The sequence below is a fragment of the Sycon ciliatum genome, chromosome 3 (genome assembly GCF_964019385.1).
Source record: "Sycon ciliatum chromosome 3, ocSycCili1.1, whole genome shotgun sequence".
Classification (NCBI taxonomy): Eukaryota; Metazoa; Porifera; class Calcarea; order Leucosolenida; family Sycettidae; genus Sycon; species Sycon ciliatum.
In genome coordinates this window covers 19,219,713-19,236,593 of record NC_088645.1, presented here as the reverse complement: position 1 = coordinate 19,236,593, position 16,881 = coordinate 19,219,713, and the positions used below count along the sequence as shown (strand labels likewise).

At 44.8% G+C, this 16,881-nt stretch overlaps 2 protein-coding genes across 2 annotated transcripts in view; both read right to left on the bottom strand.

Moving 5' to 3' along the window:
* Positions 1 to 1,570: 1,570 nt before the first annotated feature.
* On the bottom strand, positions 1,571 to 4,464 carry LOC135811670 (uncharacterized). The gene is made up of 3 exons (XM_065324904.1): positions 4,324 to 4,464; positions 3,560 to 4,030; positions 1,571 to 3,057 (listed from the first exon to the last, which is right to left on the bottom strand). The coding sequence occupies exons 1-3, from the start codon at positions 4,376 to 4,378 to the stop codon at positions 2,537 to 2,539; spliced, it is 1,047 nt and encodes a 348-aa protein (XP_065180976.1). The 5' UTR covers positions 4,379 to 4,464; the 3' UTR covers positions 1,571 to 2,536.
* Positions 4,465 to 5,730: 1,266 nt separating this feature from the next.
* Positions 5,731 to 16,881, bottom strand: part of LOC135811667 (fibrillin-1-like) — a 120,575-nt gene continuing 109,424 nt past the window's right edge. Inside the window, exons 10-11 of the mRNA XM_065324902.1 lie at positions 7,616 to 7,747; positions 5,731 to 7,092 (exon numbers count right to left, since the gene is read on the bottom strand). Coding sequence (XP_065180974.1) covers positions 6,821 to 7,092; positions 7,616 to 7,747 — 404 coding nt within the window. The 3' untranslated portion in view covers positions 5,731 to 6,820. The remainder of the gene's footprint in view (positions 7,093 to 7,615; positions 7,748 to 16,881) is intronic.

Genomic DNA, 16,881 nt, shown 5'->3' with positions numbered 1-16,881 from the left:
GGAGCCGCCAGGACGTGATACAGACACTAGCACCGCTACAGAAGAACATCACTTTGGTATTACTAGTGTTGGGTCTCAGCTTCCAAGTCGACATCCAAGAAATGGTGGAGTTTATCTTTTTCTGGAGGTCATTCTTGCTTGCCTTCCTTCACAAGCTGCACTACTTGTCTGGTCCTGTGCAGCTGCTCTCTGTGTTGGCACGGCGCAATGTCCATTCTGCCAGCCCCAGAACTCCAAGCCAGCACGGTAATGTCAGTGGCCATGACCACCAGCTCCAACACCAGCTGCCTGCATCTGCCCCCCCCCCCCTGGCACTGAGGCCCTCGTTCCAACACTGCAGCATTACCGCTTGGTACTCCCTCACCGACCGTTCTTCTTTCGCAGCCTCTACCGCTAGTACCGGCATAACCTGGCCTTGAAAGAACCGATAACATGTGAATGTGGATGGCCATGATAATAGTCGAGAGTAGGTCGGTCTAGAGCTCCTCGTGCCCCCGAGCAAGTATGCACGTGAAATACTGTCGATTACGGTAACCGGACGGATCAGGTTGAACAACAGTCGAACAACTGTAATAAAAAAGGTAAATTTTCGTGTCCGTTTCCGAATGGAATTCACGAGGGCCGCTAACACCCGGTAAACCCTAGCGACAGATGCATCGCCTAACGGTGGGGGTAAGGGGATAAGTCTGACAACCACTGGCACAAGTGCCGAGAAAGACCCCATAAGCCGCATCCATGTACCCCTTGTGCTTGGCCACAAGTTGCCAGTTCACTGTGGGTAGCAGCACGGTTGGAAAAACCGCTCCCAGGCAGGACTTAAACCAGGTGCCTCTCGTATCTCAATCATGGTCTTTGACCAACCCACTGTACCTGCCTGGTGTCATATGCATCGTGCTATCCAGGGGACGACATTGTGGCGCGATATCATTTCCTAGTTCCCCAAATCATTGGTTTGAATATTCCTAAGGGCTACTACTTATATCACAAAGGATTTGCTCTTTTTCATTGTAAAAATCAGGATTGTCATGAACACGAGACTGACAGAGGGCCAGAGTGATACGCACGCCGAGAAAAAGGGAATAGAGGAAGTTGAGGGAGATAAGGAAAAAGGAGACAAGATGAAAGAAAAGCACAGAAGAAAGAGGGAAAAATTAAGTAAGCGACCAGAGAAAAAATGGAGAAAGGGAAAAGGGAGAATTAAAGCTGGATACATAGAGATAGACTGAACAGCAGAAAGTGAAACACACAAAAAACAATAATTATTAGTATTATTCTCGTATCAGTCCCGAATGGGTCTCACGACGGGAGAATTGACTGCGAGCATATGTCTGTGTGTGAGAAAAAATACAAAAAAATACAATAAAAGAAAAAATACAATAATAGGGACGAAATCATAGGGAAGAGGGTGGACAAACACAGTGTTCGAAGACTGATCTCAATGTTAACGAGCCAGGGGATTTCCCTGAGTTAAGCAGTGTTTTTTTTTAAATTCATCTGTATGGAAAATGTCAAGGAGTGGCCAACGACTTACCTAAGTTGTTAGCCTGAATAACGTCGACGAAATCGGGTGTATATGTTTGCATGGCATTGTGAGAAAGGATTCGCGTTTTCCAGCAGTGTTTTTTATCGACTAGCAAGAATGGCAGTACGGTCAGGACTGCTGACAAAAGCTTTGTTGCTTTACCCCGGCTCAGAACTTGACCCACGGGTCGATGTGTGGAGTGGTGTACTGGTATTGCTCAGAGGTTTCGCTGGCTCTGCATAAATTTACTTGTAGGTTCCGTATCTCAATAAAGCTGGTACGCTCCGTTATTTGGAACTGTAGACTGTGGGCTCATTTAATGTCCCTGGCTTTCCTTCATTACTTTAAATACCAGGTATGGCAGAGGCGTTGGTATCTGGAATGGTGATGCGCATTTCTGGTTTTGTGTCTCCAGTCGGTGGCGAGATGGAACCCGTCATTGAAACACGAGATGACTGCAAGTTGCTAGCGGCGTTCGTTTTGGCGAAAGTCACTGGTGTTTGGTCGCTTCCGACGCGACATAGGTTACTCTCAATGATATCAGGCTTGATGACATTTTCCTGGTTGCTTCCAGTTGATTGCTCCGCATTTCTTGAGTCACAGACCGATGCATACTCCGTGGCGTTTGCCGATTGCATTCGCGATTCAGTGATGCTATTGTATGAAGGCTGTTCATGATTCGAAGTCGAACTCTGCTTTGTGGTCTTGTAATGGCTGGAAACACGTGTCCCACCCACTTTGCGGGGGGAAGAGTAGCAGGGGGTTTGAGCTGGGTTGAATTCATTTCCATCTCCCACAGCTTTTCCAAGACCGTGTGCTTGGTTGCATTGCGGTTGTGACTGGACGTCCTGCGCTGACTGATCAAGAGTTGACGGTATCACGCTCGCGTACAGCTCCCCAGCGTCCTTCTGCTGCATGTCTGTGTTGATAAACCTCGCGACCCTAACATCATCACAAGTAGCGTATGTGTACATCTCACTCTGTGTAGCACCAACATTACGCCCGGCATGCATGTCAGGAAGAGTCGATGTAAGAGTCTGTTGGTTTAGAGTGACCAGGACCAATGGCTGAGTAGTGGATGGGATTGATCATTTTGCCTGTTGGTTGCTTGTTGATTGCGTCGGTACCAGCGCGATTCTCGTAAACCTGGTCCCCATTGCCTTGTTTCTTCTTTGATTTTCGAACAGAAATACAACAGGGATGACTACTATTCGATAAAATCCCTCCTGACCTTACCAGCAACAGTACAATAGTTATGCACAGGGAAAGGCCTAGCATAACCAATGAAATTACGATGGGAGTGACTAAGTTCAATGCACTTGACCTATCGGCAGGTTGTCCAGTTTGGACGATCATTAAAGCGGAATTTAGGTTTTTAGTACCAACAGTGCCGACTGCTTCAGATGAAATCAGTAGCACACTGGGCTTGGCTGTAGTCGAAAAATCAGAGGAAGGTGTTTGGTGTTTCGTACTTTCTGGTCTCGACGTTCCAGCGTTGTTGACATATTTGTTAATCGTAGCAGACGATGCGAAACCTGCAGAGAGTACAAATCAATGAAAGACACAGAAACCAGACGGTACTGTTACTGCAGAGGTTCTTTTAGGTGTACAGTGACACAGGAGTCAAATTTTCTCCATGCACGAGATCACAAGAACACAAACCCGGCTCGAGACGAAAATAAAAACAAGAAAGATACATTCCAGTAGATACATTCCAGTGCTCACATCTAGGACGTTACAGCGTATTATGTGGCATTTTATTGCGCAGCACAAGCCTTTCAAACAGGCGCAAATCGTCAAACACGAAAATATTTTATCAATTTGTGTGAAGCTCAGCGACGGAGACAGCGAATAAGCAAGGAACAATGTCGCAAAGAAAAGTGATGACAAACCAAGTGTATGCATAACCATGTTTACGTAGGTATGTACGTGTAGTTAATCTTTGATACAGAATTTTGCTAAGGAATTGGTCCGGTATCCAGGGACGATACCCTTTGAGCAAGAACGATGGCTCAACATGAAATTTACAGATCTTACCCTGGGCAATGACGGTTAGTCCTCTTACTGGCTTATGCTCGATTCCGTATAGATGGCACGTGGATATTTCCGCGTTAATCATCACCGTGAATAGCGTTGTTGTATTCCTTTTCATATAATCTTGTAGCGTTGCAGATGCAGATCCCGTTAGGCTTACGTTTACATCATGCCATTGACGTGTTGGCAGGTAGGGAACTTGAAGTGCTTCAAGAATCCTGTTATCACTGCCGTACGTCACCACTGCAGAACACGAGCCGAAGTACTTCAGTGCAATAGACTTGACTGAAACATTGCATGAAGTCATGAAAATGAATTTCTTGATATAAAGGTTACGGGCTGCAGGCTTTAATCCTACAGCCTTAGGATCACCCTCTGGTTGTATATAGATCGTATTTCCATCTGTGTGAATGCTTCCACCTTCGGGAATGCAGTTTCGGAACATATCACCATTGGATCCAGAGCTAAGGATGGCTGCACAAAAATCATGAAAACACAGGAATGAGTCAGAACTATTGTGGAAGTGGCTGAGTCCAAAATTATATTTCGGATTTGTTCCTCTTGCACGGTACTTGGCTTGTGCACTGTGGATTAATTTCGAGCTCCAAGTTGAAGTATTTCTAACTCAGCTTTTCCTTAACGTTTTACGGTCAAGCCAATGTACATAATTATTATTATTTAAAAACGGTTTCAATTTGTAATTGCGCTCATATTTCCCGCCGAAGAAGGAATTTACTCAGCGAAATATATGTGTCGTAGTGACTTACTGATAGCAACAAGAAGTGCCGAGGTATATCCAAGATCACAGGCCTTCATCTTCATCTTGAAGACGTTCTTGCTGTTGCTGTTCAATCCACTGTACTCCACGGGATATTACGTTAGAACCCCAGCTGTCGCCTCTTTGTACCCTTAGTGCCTTTTGAAACTATCTAAAGAAAAGAAACTCACAGGCATGTTTATATATTATGCAGCGGAACATAAATAGTATGCATGATTGCAGGCCAAGCGACTCCCACCTCGCAGACCCTCTACTATCTTTACGTTTGATCTGAACTGGACGACGTACATGTACATGTGCCGTTATTCCAGAATGGTAAGCGTGCCGGGGACCGAAAAGATCCAGTAGATTATGCCCAATCGTATCTTGCAAGTTGTCCTCTGGGGCGGTGTCAATGTATGTCATACCCAGTAGCTGTGCACAATTATGGCAGACTGGTACATGTTTCTAGTACAGCCGTTTCGCGCTGTCTGAACTATGCCCATACAGCGATCCGTTCTGTTAAATTGAGTCGCAGCGGATGTTTTCACATCGGTGTATAACAAGAAGGTCACGGAATCGATCGAGCGGACGCATCATATTGGCGAGTACTGGGGTGAAGGATGTAACATGTGGAATTATATAGCAGGACTTACTGTAGAAATTGTATCTCGCACACGCAGATCTGCACAACTGAAACCCACGCAATCTTCACATCATGTTCGTTTTACAAGGCTTGAAAACTGTGACGTCTGCAGCGTGCATACGTCAACATTTAACGAAAAATACCGGCCCGTGGATCCGGTTGGCAGCTATGAATAATATTTTGGCCACGTGTACATGAAGGTGTGAATCGAAAGTGCCAGGTATTGCCCGTGGATGTTTCACAATAATTTAGCCCACGGCGGATCATGCTCAGCAACTTAGAGGATTCTGCTGCAAAAACAGTGAAATTAGCTGAACTATATTAACTTTGTGGCGGACATTTCCTTCGATTCTCCTCCATTGCTTTGGAAGCAAACCAAACATGCATGACAATACCTGGAAGACCCTATATTCTGCCAAATATTCTGCAAGCATTATCTGGGGCTCCAACGGGCTACTATCAAGAGTACATAAACTGATTATGGACTCTTGATACTATGATTTGAAAAAAAATGCCCGAAAGCGAATGGATGCACTAAAAAACAGGTTTCAAGTGGTTCAAAATGCAGGGTTATCCTGCATCCGGCTTGCTATGATGAGGCAAGTTCAAGCATTATCACCCAATGAAACCTTTAGTTTCATGCTAGGATGGATTTTCCTACTCCCGACGCGCACTCCACGCGCACTGTACAATGTGATAGATGACATGGACCATATGTTTCAGCAGAGCTTATATCCTTAGGAATTTCTCGTCTTTCACATTGCCGTGAATAGAGCCTTCGACTAAAGTTCAAGGAGAAATTCCAACGCCATACGCTGAACATATACAATAAATTCTGTGATGACAATGGTACCGTATGTGTATGTAAAGCCAAGGTCACATGGGACGGAGCACAATTGAACAAGACAGAAAGGTCATTGAAAGCTACCAGTAAGCCTTTGACAATGATTGGCGGCTGTGATGGTGACCACTAGGCGCGAGAGCACAATTACATTACCGTTCTTTTTTTAAAGTGAAATTTTGATAGAAAAAAAGAAAAGGTGAATATACAAAATTAAAAGGATAGGGTGGGTGTGGTAGAAAGATTTAAACACCGTGTCAAAAATCCTTTCGCGCTACGCAGAAAGCGAACAGGTCATAGATAAACCCATTGGACGGAAACGAACACAGTTCTGAAAAGAAGCACGCAAACAAGAGGCACCAGGAAAAGCGTAGCAGCTAAAATTATCAAAATGTACCGACAACCTGCTCACCGAAAAGGAAAGCATTATGACCGCTGAAACAAGAGAAAAATCCAAGAGATCGCAAATGAAAAATGACATGGAATGTAAAAAAATTTGTAATTTTTAATACATCGTATTAAATAATTTCATCAATCACATCAAAGAATACAACTGGTAAATGAAACTGAAATTTTTGCATGACTAAAAGCGGTTGGATGCCCAAACTGAAGACTGCTGCAAATGTGTAGCGACATTTCTTGGGCATAGCAATGGTGATGGCAATAAGACGTGTGCTAGCCTTCATATGATCCATAATTGTATAGCCCGATTTAGCCAATATTTGTGCATGGAGAACTTCTGGAATGGCATAGACCAAATTGATGTAATATCAGATATTTAATAATGGAGAATGGAATCGCACGCAAAAGATGCAGAAGGAAAAAAAAAAAGATAATAATGTGCCGAACTTTATAAAATATAAGACTGGGAAGAAGGAAGAAGATAATTGCACGCGACAAACTCCGAATGAAGTAGAAAAAGGTGACAATGGATTTGGCGAGCGTATAGCTATACGTCACTGTGCCGGACTGGGGAAGTCTGAAGAACTCAAACTGCATGTTTGCACCAGGGAGTGCGTCCTATTGTACAGTGGAATACACTGCTGTGTCTTGTTGAACTGCAGACTGTGGTGTGTCATTGATAGTGAGTGGTTTGTTGGTACTCCTGGCTGTGTCCTTCATAATCTGCAAAGCATGAGTTCGAGTGGTGCTTTGGGCTAACAGCAATTTCACTCTTCTGTATTGAACCAGCAGGACTGTAATTATCAGCACAAAGACAATTATCACTAGGCTGATAGAGATGGCGAAGGTCACAATAGAGACGCAATCACTGCTGGTTAACGCGTATGTAGCTTGAGTTTATTCAGTGAAATCGGTGATATCAATGTCCATAGCAGGAACAAAGACAAACAAAGAAACACGAGAGACGAAACCTGGTTGTTTCCCCGCATGTACGTTTCTTAAAGTACATACTATCGGCAGTGAGTCTACAGATGTGCCAATCCAATCCTGCTTAATATTTTTATAACACAGTTCAAAATCTTTGCTTGACATGTTGATCACAAAGCACACTTGAAATGAACGTTATTTCCCGGCACTTATAGTCTACTTGAGTACAGTCATGTAGCTCTGCCTAATTAAAGGTTCGCAGGACAGGAACAAATTTTACTCCATATTGTCTCTATGAAACTAAAAGAGAATTCTGTATGTGTTGAATAGAGTGAGTAACGCACTCTACAAACACGTCAGAAGCAAAATCCACATGTCATGAATAATCCTAAACGTTCTCCAGGACCTCTCACTATATTCATTGCGTTATAATTATCTGTATAATCTCCACATTTTATAGACATTTCAACTTCAGAAATCACTCACCATCACATGCTGAACCAGCATATCCGGAAAGGCAGGAACAATTGTAGGATCCGTTCAGATTTAGACATCGCCTGTTTTTATAATTGATCATGTTGTTGCAGCGGTGCGTGCCTCTTGTACACTCGTCAATGTCTCAACATCCATTAAGTAGATTAACAATATCACACAAAACATATTTGCAGACAAACGAAGGCCCACATTATATAGTAACACATGCACGCATACATACATTTATATAAAATGCATATGAACAGGGAAAAACGAATCAAGTAGCAGCGAAGATGAAAATCAAATATCATCTATCTCTCGTTTCTGTCCGCAATGAAAATGGAAGTATGAAGTTAGAACAGCAAACCAGGAGCCAAATTCACTCCCATTCGTCTACTTTTTTTCGTACTATGAAAGAGAAACAGGAGGAGGCCAAAACGGTACGAGTGATGATAAACTGGTCACCAAACGTAACCAGATCATAATACAGTTGGCGAGTGCGACAAAATGGGACAAAATTGCCAAGGAGTACTGTCCGTAAGTTAGCCATAACTCATACCATTTTCCTTCTTCCCTTTATTATACATAATAAAATTGGCTCGCTATCCGTGTCCAACTTGGAAGAACTGTTTTAGTTATGCATGTGATCGAACATTTCAATTATATAAATCACTCACCATCACATGCTGAACCAGCATATCCAGGAAGACAGGGACAGATGAAGGATCCTTTCTGATTAAGACATTGTCTGTTTTCATAATTAATCATGGTGTTGCAATTATGTGTGCCTCTTGTACACTCGTCAATGTCTCCATATCCATGAGTAGATCCAAATTGAGGAACGCATATTCCGGAGCGTGTGCATCCATATGCAAAAAAAGTACGTTTATGCAATTTCATACAAACACATACACCCACCCACACCCACACCCACACACGCACACGCACGCACCCACACAAGAACGCACCCACACATATTAGGTATTCACTTCAATAATAATTGTTATTCTTTCTCATTTACTTGTAGTGGTTTCCTTGCCGAGCAACTTCTGTGGGTTCATACTTTTACTTTTTAAAACTCTAAAACTAATTTTGGTGCATCCATCGAATTATGACGCGCATGACATTGAGTTCAGCTCAAAGTGCCCCACGATGACACTCGTTTCTAAGTCACTACAGAGAATGAAGATTCGTGGATTGTGTCTAATACAAAATATGCACATACACAGCACATGCAGCATGCATAGTGTTTTTGAATATTATAATGCAAATGCACAGCAAAGTCCTAATAAAGCAGTAAGCAGTAAGCAAGTTTAAAATTGATGATCACGTACTGCTTGTTGGTGTTGTTGGTAAACGCAGAAATATGCAGTTTTAAAAGTGGACATGACAGGAGTCATGTTCACTTAGTCTTTACATGACCTACTTTCTTCGTACAGTAAACATTGCGATATTAATGTGAATATGACCAGAGTATAAGCAGCAGCAATCGGCGTTGAAAAGTTGTGCGTTGAAATTTACCACCCTCATCACCCTCTGTGAACGACCAAATACATACACGCACTTACCCACAGCAGCAACAAGAGGTTCCCTCGAACAGTGAAATTTTCCTCTGGTAGCTGTTTTGGACAAGTCAGTGTATGTATCCGCAGGGCCATAGAGCGAACTGGTGGTGGTGAATGTCAACGCAGAATGTGTATATTATTGGGTGAAGACATTATAACTTCAGAAATCGCTCACCATCACATTCTGAACCATCATATCCAGGAAGACAGGGACACATGTAGGAACCGTTCACATTCAGACATTGTCTGTTGTCATAATTGTTCAAGTTGCTGCAGTTGTGCGTGCCCCTTGTGCACTCGTCAATATCTGAATGATCATGAACCGATTATAATTGTCGCAGGATAAAACGCAGACATGGAAACACAAATCCAGGCACATACATGTACATACACACTCACTCACCACATATACACAAACACACACACACACACACATACACCCACACACACACAAACACACGATAAAGGATTCTACACATCGAGCAGCTGCATCATACAGGACCCACTATCAGAGAGCTTCGATGTCGTTAGATCAAACGTTACGGAACTGGGCCTCCTACTGAACCCCGATAAAATGCAACTATTAATCGTCCACAGGAAGACAATCCCAGTTCCACCTACCTTCACTGTCGTCTGTGGTAACTTCCCAGTATCCCTTTCCCAGTGTGTCCGTTACATTGGAGTGCTAGTTGACCAGCACCTTGCCTTCAAAGAGCAGGTCGGGATAGTTGTTGCTGATGTCAACCGTAAGCTGGGCGCATTCCGCAGGTTACGACATCACATCACCACTCAGGCACAACGTTCCTTTTACCTAAGCACTATCCAATCCACCATGGAGTACACCAGCACCTGCTACGTTAACAAGATATCAGCAACCCTATACAACACACTCATTCGATGCTTCAAGCGTAGCCTGAGGATAACATTTTTGGCTACCCACCATGCCACCCAACGGTCACCATTTGTCACCGCCACTAAATCATTCCTGTCGCCATCCGTTATAACCTAAAAATATATTGCCTTGTCTATAAAAGTGTGAATGGCCGCCGCAGCCCTCTACTTGCCGAGCTTTATCTACTAAGATAAAAAAACAACCATACCAATGCCTTGACCAGGGGACAGTTCGCCTTGGCTTTAGCTTGAAGCTTTTTGAAGCTTTAGCTTTAGCTTTTGCTTGAAACTACTAAGCAGTTGAAGGTTCTAGAAGCAGTCTACATTCGCATTCGCGATCCAAATCTTTGTAAACAAAAAGAAAATGTCACCGCACTTACGCTATTCCAGTAAATTCGCACTCACACACATTTGCACATGCATGTCCATTGTCACACTGCACTTGCTGAATTTCCTATCATTTCTCACCTCACCTATAGTTTATTACCTGTGCAAATTGTTCCTAGGTTTGTGCTATTTTTCTTACTATGCTTGTGTCCTCGCTGTTCCACTGCAAGTGTATAAACCCTATTGTAGTTTCATCATTCTCTTTAGTCACGAATTCCATTGATAATTGTGACAAGAAAACGTTCTGGAATACATGATTCGTCCCCATGGTTGTGATATGAGTGCGCATTTAGTTATATTCATTGCATTATTAAGATTATTGTCTCAACGTCGCCTTTTTAAACAAAAAAGATGCGTGTTCTGTCACCAGACTTAAGGGTCTAACATTTGCAATCTTCAGGGAGTGGGGAACGGCACCAGCCGAAAAGGATGAATTTTAAGTTAATATGGGTAGCGACAGGACGAGCATTGCAGCACAATGCTTCGAAATGAATGCCGGAATACTGTCGTTGTACGCAGCTTTACGAGCAACGAATCTTACAAGGAACGTGACGACCACCGCAAAATCCCGAGGCCTGGAATTTTCGCAGGGGATCCTGCTGTGACGGTCCACACGGTAAGAATAGCCGGAAAAGTTTGTTTGGATCGGAGACTACTCGACTGAACTACTCGCTTCGTTCTAAAACGCTTACAGAGGGTCGAGTGGAAGTCTGTTTCCGGCCTTTGAGCTGGTATTATTTTTTCTAACCAAGGTGGGCATTTGCCTCGTCCCATGGAAAGATATTCTTGTAGGATTCAGCCCTAAGGCGACGCGATACTGGCTTTAGCCTCGGCGCGTGCTTGTGTAAACCCAGTACGCTGATCCGTGTCCGACGGTGGGGCTCATTTCAGTTTTGAAACTTCATGAATAATGTTGTGGATCTTTTAGATTTGAATGGATAGTTTCGGTCTTAAGCATGCTCATCTAAAGCAGAGACAACCTTGTCAGACCTAGAATACCACAGGACATCCAGAGCCTGAGCGGTTGAACATTTTTCACAATCCGCAATGGTGCATGTCGTTAGAATATCGGTTCATATTGATATTGGGCACTCTGGAAGAAGACCTAGCTATGGTTTGTTGGGAATGCCCTACTTAACTATTAAAACAACAATAAAATATAGTATGCAAAGAGAAAAATGACCTATAAGTTACTAGTTATGACTAACAGTCCACCAAGGTAAAAAAAGAATGCGATCAGATAGTGCAAGAAGAAGGCATAAAACATTCAACAACCTGAAACCTAGTTCCAAGACATCCACGAAGCATAAACCAAAAACAATCCAACTTGGAAGGCTCAGGTACGGAAAGTTCCAATGAGGGGAAGGGTTGCGCCAAGAAGATGTGAAGGAGCTCTGTTCCCTGTCAACCAAGAACATCGAACATCACGGGATGATGATGACTAGACAAGTAAGACTGACCATTGGGCAAACCAGTCGAACTACAACTCGAAAACAAAAGGCAGTAGACCACCCAACTTTGGACGCTTAACGGTATGTAAAAATATATGAAGACTGGAAGCCAAGAGAAGACGGACTGTCACACACCGAAAACCATTGCCCTTCTAAACTCCATGTTGATGTAACGATGATGGACAAGTAAGTGAGTAAAAAGTAAATTGGCCCAGAATCTGCGAAAACCAGGCTTAGGGCGAAATTTCACAAAATGACTTTTTCCCATTTTCAGCTTCTACTGGGCATAGGCGGTCAGGAAACAAAATATTACTGCTGTGGGTCGACTCATAGTGGTATTAAAAGTATCTCAAACACACCAGGGTGTTGTGTTAACAAAATCCAAAAAAAACACAAAATTGTTATCACAGGAAAGAAATGAAGAGAGATCCACCAGACTGAAGGAAGAGACATGGATGATTTTTGTTTAGGTGACATGACAAGGTAGGCATGTGGAGGCAGGCTTGTTGTGGCCCTTTGGTGCTGCACGCTGTAGTAGCCATGCACAGTTCTACATGAATTTTGTTTGCTTCTCACTCAGCACATTCTGGGGCTGAATACATGTACTGGCATGCTCTGGCGCTGCACACCACAAGGAAACCCGACTCCAGTTGAGATGGCACCTTTTGAAGGGTGAATCTAGTACAACTGTTCAGAGTCAACCAAGAACACAGCCTTTCAAACTGTTCCACTATTCGTAGTAAGCGCATAGTGTGCTGGCGTGCTGCAGTATCTGCTTGGTGCTGACCAGCAAGTGAAATATCAGCAAGCCGTACAATCCCTTGCAGCTAGCGCTAGCTGTCCAGCGAGCAAAGTCTCGAGTGGGGGCCTCTCGATCTGCTCGCTCATTCGCCTAGCATTCAGTAGCACTTCATCGCCAAGGACTTCAATTCAAAACAGTTTTCGCACTGCGCTTCAAGCCTTTTTCCTCGTGAACTTGCTGCAAACGTATGAGCTCTGCTGCGCGTGTTCCCTTTGCCTGAGGCCCAGAAACAGCTAGTATCTCCGCACTTCGATTGGTTGGATCAATGTCGTCCAGGTTCTCCTCGCTATCGCCATCACGACTCTAACTGGAGACGATTTCTTCACTATTTTCCGCAAGCAGCAGCTAGCGCAGAAATTTCGCCATCCCTGAGTGTAGGAGATGGAATCCGTTCGATCAGCTCAAAAACTCTTCGCTGTGACTAGAGGAGTAGCAGGGAATATTCTACCGGAAGCCCTTTGACTTCCCTGACTGCTGAAACCCTTCCTGCCATGACTGCTACTTCTTCAAACAAGCGAGATTCTCTTTGGTTCCACTTCACTGCACTCGATCGTCCACGCGACACAACCTTTTTACAAAACATCATTTTTCTCAAAAAAATGATTTTCACCCTAAGCCTGGTTTTCGCAGATTCTGGGCCAATTATCGTGTCCGTTCCAGGAGGAAATTCACGACGGCCGCTAGCACCCGGTATACCCTAGCGGCAGATGAAGCGCCTAACGGTGGGGGTGAGTGGATAAGTTTCACAACCACAGGCACAAGTGCCGAGAGATCCCATTAGCTGCTTTACCAGGCAGACAAATTGGGTTGGTCGAAGACCTTGATGGAGATAAGAGTGGTAAACACAAAGTTATTGGCTGTCATGGACAAGCATGCACCCAACCGCTATGTATCCTCCAACCGCAAATCCCATCCGTCCTGGTCCGACAGAGAGCTCCACAAGCTCAACTAACGTAAAAACCAGCTACACCGACGGTGGCTACGCGATAAGGGAAACCAGAATCTTAACGTACAGTTCAAACAAGCACGCTCAAGCGCCAGAAATGCCTATCGCCGAAAGCGCAACGATTTCTTCCGAGCGCAATGTGCCGCGTCCAGTCAGCTCTGGAACGTCATAAACTCCGTTACGAACAGGAGGAGAGTACGTATGGAGCCTACTTGCCCCATTGAAGAAGTTTCGTCAGCCTTCCAGGCAGTAGTAACAGACAATGCCCGTTCCCACAGCATCCCGCTACCGCAAGGTCCACAGCCTCAGACTGCAATGTCAGAATTGCCGGAAGTGTCTTTTGGCGAAGTAGAACGGCTTCTCCGACAAATCAATCCTGCCAAAGCAACAGGAAGCGACGGGATACCTGGTCACCTTCTTAAGTGCTGTGCCGATATCCTAGCTGCGTCCGTGGCCACTTTTGTTTAATGCCTCGCTTGTCAATGGCCCTGTCCCCACAGCCTTCAAACTCGCACACGTTATCCCGCTGTTCAAAGCTGGGGACCCGTCTATTCCCACTAACTTCCGTCCAGTGTCCCTACTTCCCATATTATCAAAACTCTTGGAGAAAGTCGTACAAATGAAGCTAGCCTAGTTTCTGGACATATCTGGTACCCTCCTTACGACTCAGTTTGCATTCCGCGCAGACCACTCAACGGAGGATGCCCTGGTACTTATGCTAAATCGTATTCTTAGTGCACGGGACAAGCGTTTGTGTACTGGCGTATGCCTTGTAGATATGTCAAAGGCATTCAACAAGGTTCGTCATGAACGGGTACACCAGGACCTATTCGATATCGGCATACCAGGGACAGTCCTAAAGTGGTTTTCCGCCTATTTGTCGGGCCGTACTCAGCGTATCTGTATCGGACGGAATCAGAGTGCCATTTCTGCACCATCCTGTGGCATGCCACAAGGTTCTGTTCTAGGACCGATCCTTTTCAGTATCTACACCCGCGAAGTTCCAACCAAAGCTAACCATAGCTAACCAGTCTTCATCAGTTCAATTGGCCGATGACATCGCGCTGATCAGCAGCAGCACATCCCTGGACACGGTATCTGCTACGCTATGGGCCTCAGTTTCTGCACTTGTTGACTGGTTCCGTGGTCTCATTTTGAATGCAGCCAAGAGCCACGTGATCCCTGAATACCCCGACAGGCAGCCTCAGCAGCCCCAGCATACGTTCAATGTAAACTGTCATGAAACGCCGATGCCTGTCGTTACCGCGGCCAGGTATCTTAGAGTGCTCCTCGACTCGGATCTGTCATGGACCCCCCATGTTGATCGCTGCATCGCTCGACTGGCCCAGAGGATGGAGCAGTAGTGAGGTTGCGTCGCTGCTTGACTTATCAGAGCCGAGTTCTCTAATTTAAAGCGATCATCATGTCTGACCTGATGTATGGATGCAATGCCTTTCTCCCCGCTTCTTACTGCCAACCAATTGGATCGGCTACAAGTCAGGCAGAATCGGGCGGCAAGGGCGGTTTTCGGACTCTCGCATCACACCTCCGCGCGTACCTCCTACTGCAATTGGACACTAACAGAGTATCCGAGATATTCAGGCAAACGTTCATCGTTCTGGTCTGGAGGTCTCGGAAAGAGCACGCAAGTTCTGATCGGCAAGCCCTCCTAGTTCCTTCGTGAGCTGGCCCAACTAGGTTGTACTCCACCATGGGTCTGCGCCAACCGCCAGATTCCACCAGGTTCGGCAAGGGTTGCCTCGCGTTCCGGGGCGCCCAGCTGTGGAACACCTTACCCAGCGATATACGTGCCATCTCCACGCTCCGCCAGTTCCGCGTCAGCATGATCCCGCACACCCTTAGTACCTTGAATACCAAACGTCCTGTTTGATGATAAGCTGGCTTATCACTGGCCCACAGTCAACTGGGAACTTGTGACCAGGCACAAGGAGTACATGGATGCAGCCAATGATTGACAAGTTTGTTACGATAACAAGTGGTATAACACGACGTACGTTTGGTCGGTTTACTATTGGCTCGACATCCGAGTTTATAATTATTAAGATTCAATATCTGTAAAATCTAAACTTCGCCCGATATGGCCAAATTTCCGATTAAGCTCAAAGTTAGCTGCTTTTACTCCTAGGTGGACCTCATTCACTCACTATAATCACTTTAGTCCAGAAACCCTCCGGTGATGAGATATTGACCAAAAGTCTAAAACTCGATAAATAGACGAACTGAAACACCTTCCAACACGGTACAAGAACGAGGGTTCACAGCTGCTCACAACAACGCAGCTCAGCCAAACCAACTATGTTCGCACACCGATCCAAGTTACCTTGTAATGTTTAGTAATCCAAATTTCAATTGGCGACTTGCTGAATCACTCGAATAAATCGATCAGTTTAGCCTGTCTAATGGCGGCCATTACGAAGGCCATGTTCAAGGGCCTGTAACATCGGGGTTACGTCATGAAAGTGGTGTTAGACCACCACCATTGTCTGCAACAACATATCTCCAAGCGCCATCAAGAGGTCTTGAATAAAGTTATCCACTGAAAATCACTTTGGGAAATATTCAAATTTCGAACTCTCCAACGGCCATGCACCAGCCGAATTCAACCGAAAGCACACACAGAGCCTCTCCACATTCCTGTTCGCTACACTACAGGCACTGAGATATCATGGTCAGAATACATAACTTCGCAGAAACGCGAATGCAGCCGCTACGAAGCATTACTTTGTAGAGAGAACCTGCGCCGACAAGACCCATTCTGTCAACAAGAGGTCCGAGCTTGGGTCCAATTTTTCAAGTTCTAACTTCGTAACTTTGTCCGCAAGGTCACGTGAGTCCAACTGGTAGTACTGCTGCAGATTTTGTGTATGTGCGTGTGTATGAGTGAGAAAGAGAGTAAGTGTGGATGATTGGATGAGCGCTGTTTCAAGTATGTGTGTGGTATGTTTGGGAAGGAGCAGATTAGTATTCTGGCTGTGCGTGCGTGTGTGTGTAAGGGAGAAAGAATCCGTGTGTGTAAGTGCGAGATTTAGACTATGATTGTGTGCATGCGTGTGTGTGATATATATATAATTAGTGTGTGCGTGTGTGTATGTATGAGAGATTTAGAGAATGAGTGTGTTTGTTTGGGTTCGCATGCATGTGAGAGAAGGGGGCGAGTGTGGGTGCGTGAGCCTGTGTGTGAGAATGTAAGGAAATGTGTGTAATTAATAGAATGA

Bases quoted from the DNA above. Each gene is read 5' to 3' on its own strand.
- LOC135811670 (XM_065324904.1), bottom strand. From the start codon at position 4,378: ATGAAGATGAAGGCCTGTGATCTTGGATATACCTCGGCACTTCTTGTT. The intron at 4,031-4,323 runs GTAAGTCACTAC...ATTTTTGTGCAG, and splicing joins GGCACTTCTTGTTGCTATCA to CCATCCTTAGCTCTGGATCC. The intron at 3,058-3,559 runs GTAAGATCTGTA...TACTCTCTGCAG, and splicing joins ACTAACCGTCATTGCCCAGG to GTTTCGCATCGTCTGCTACG.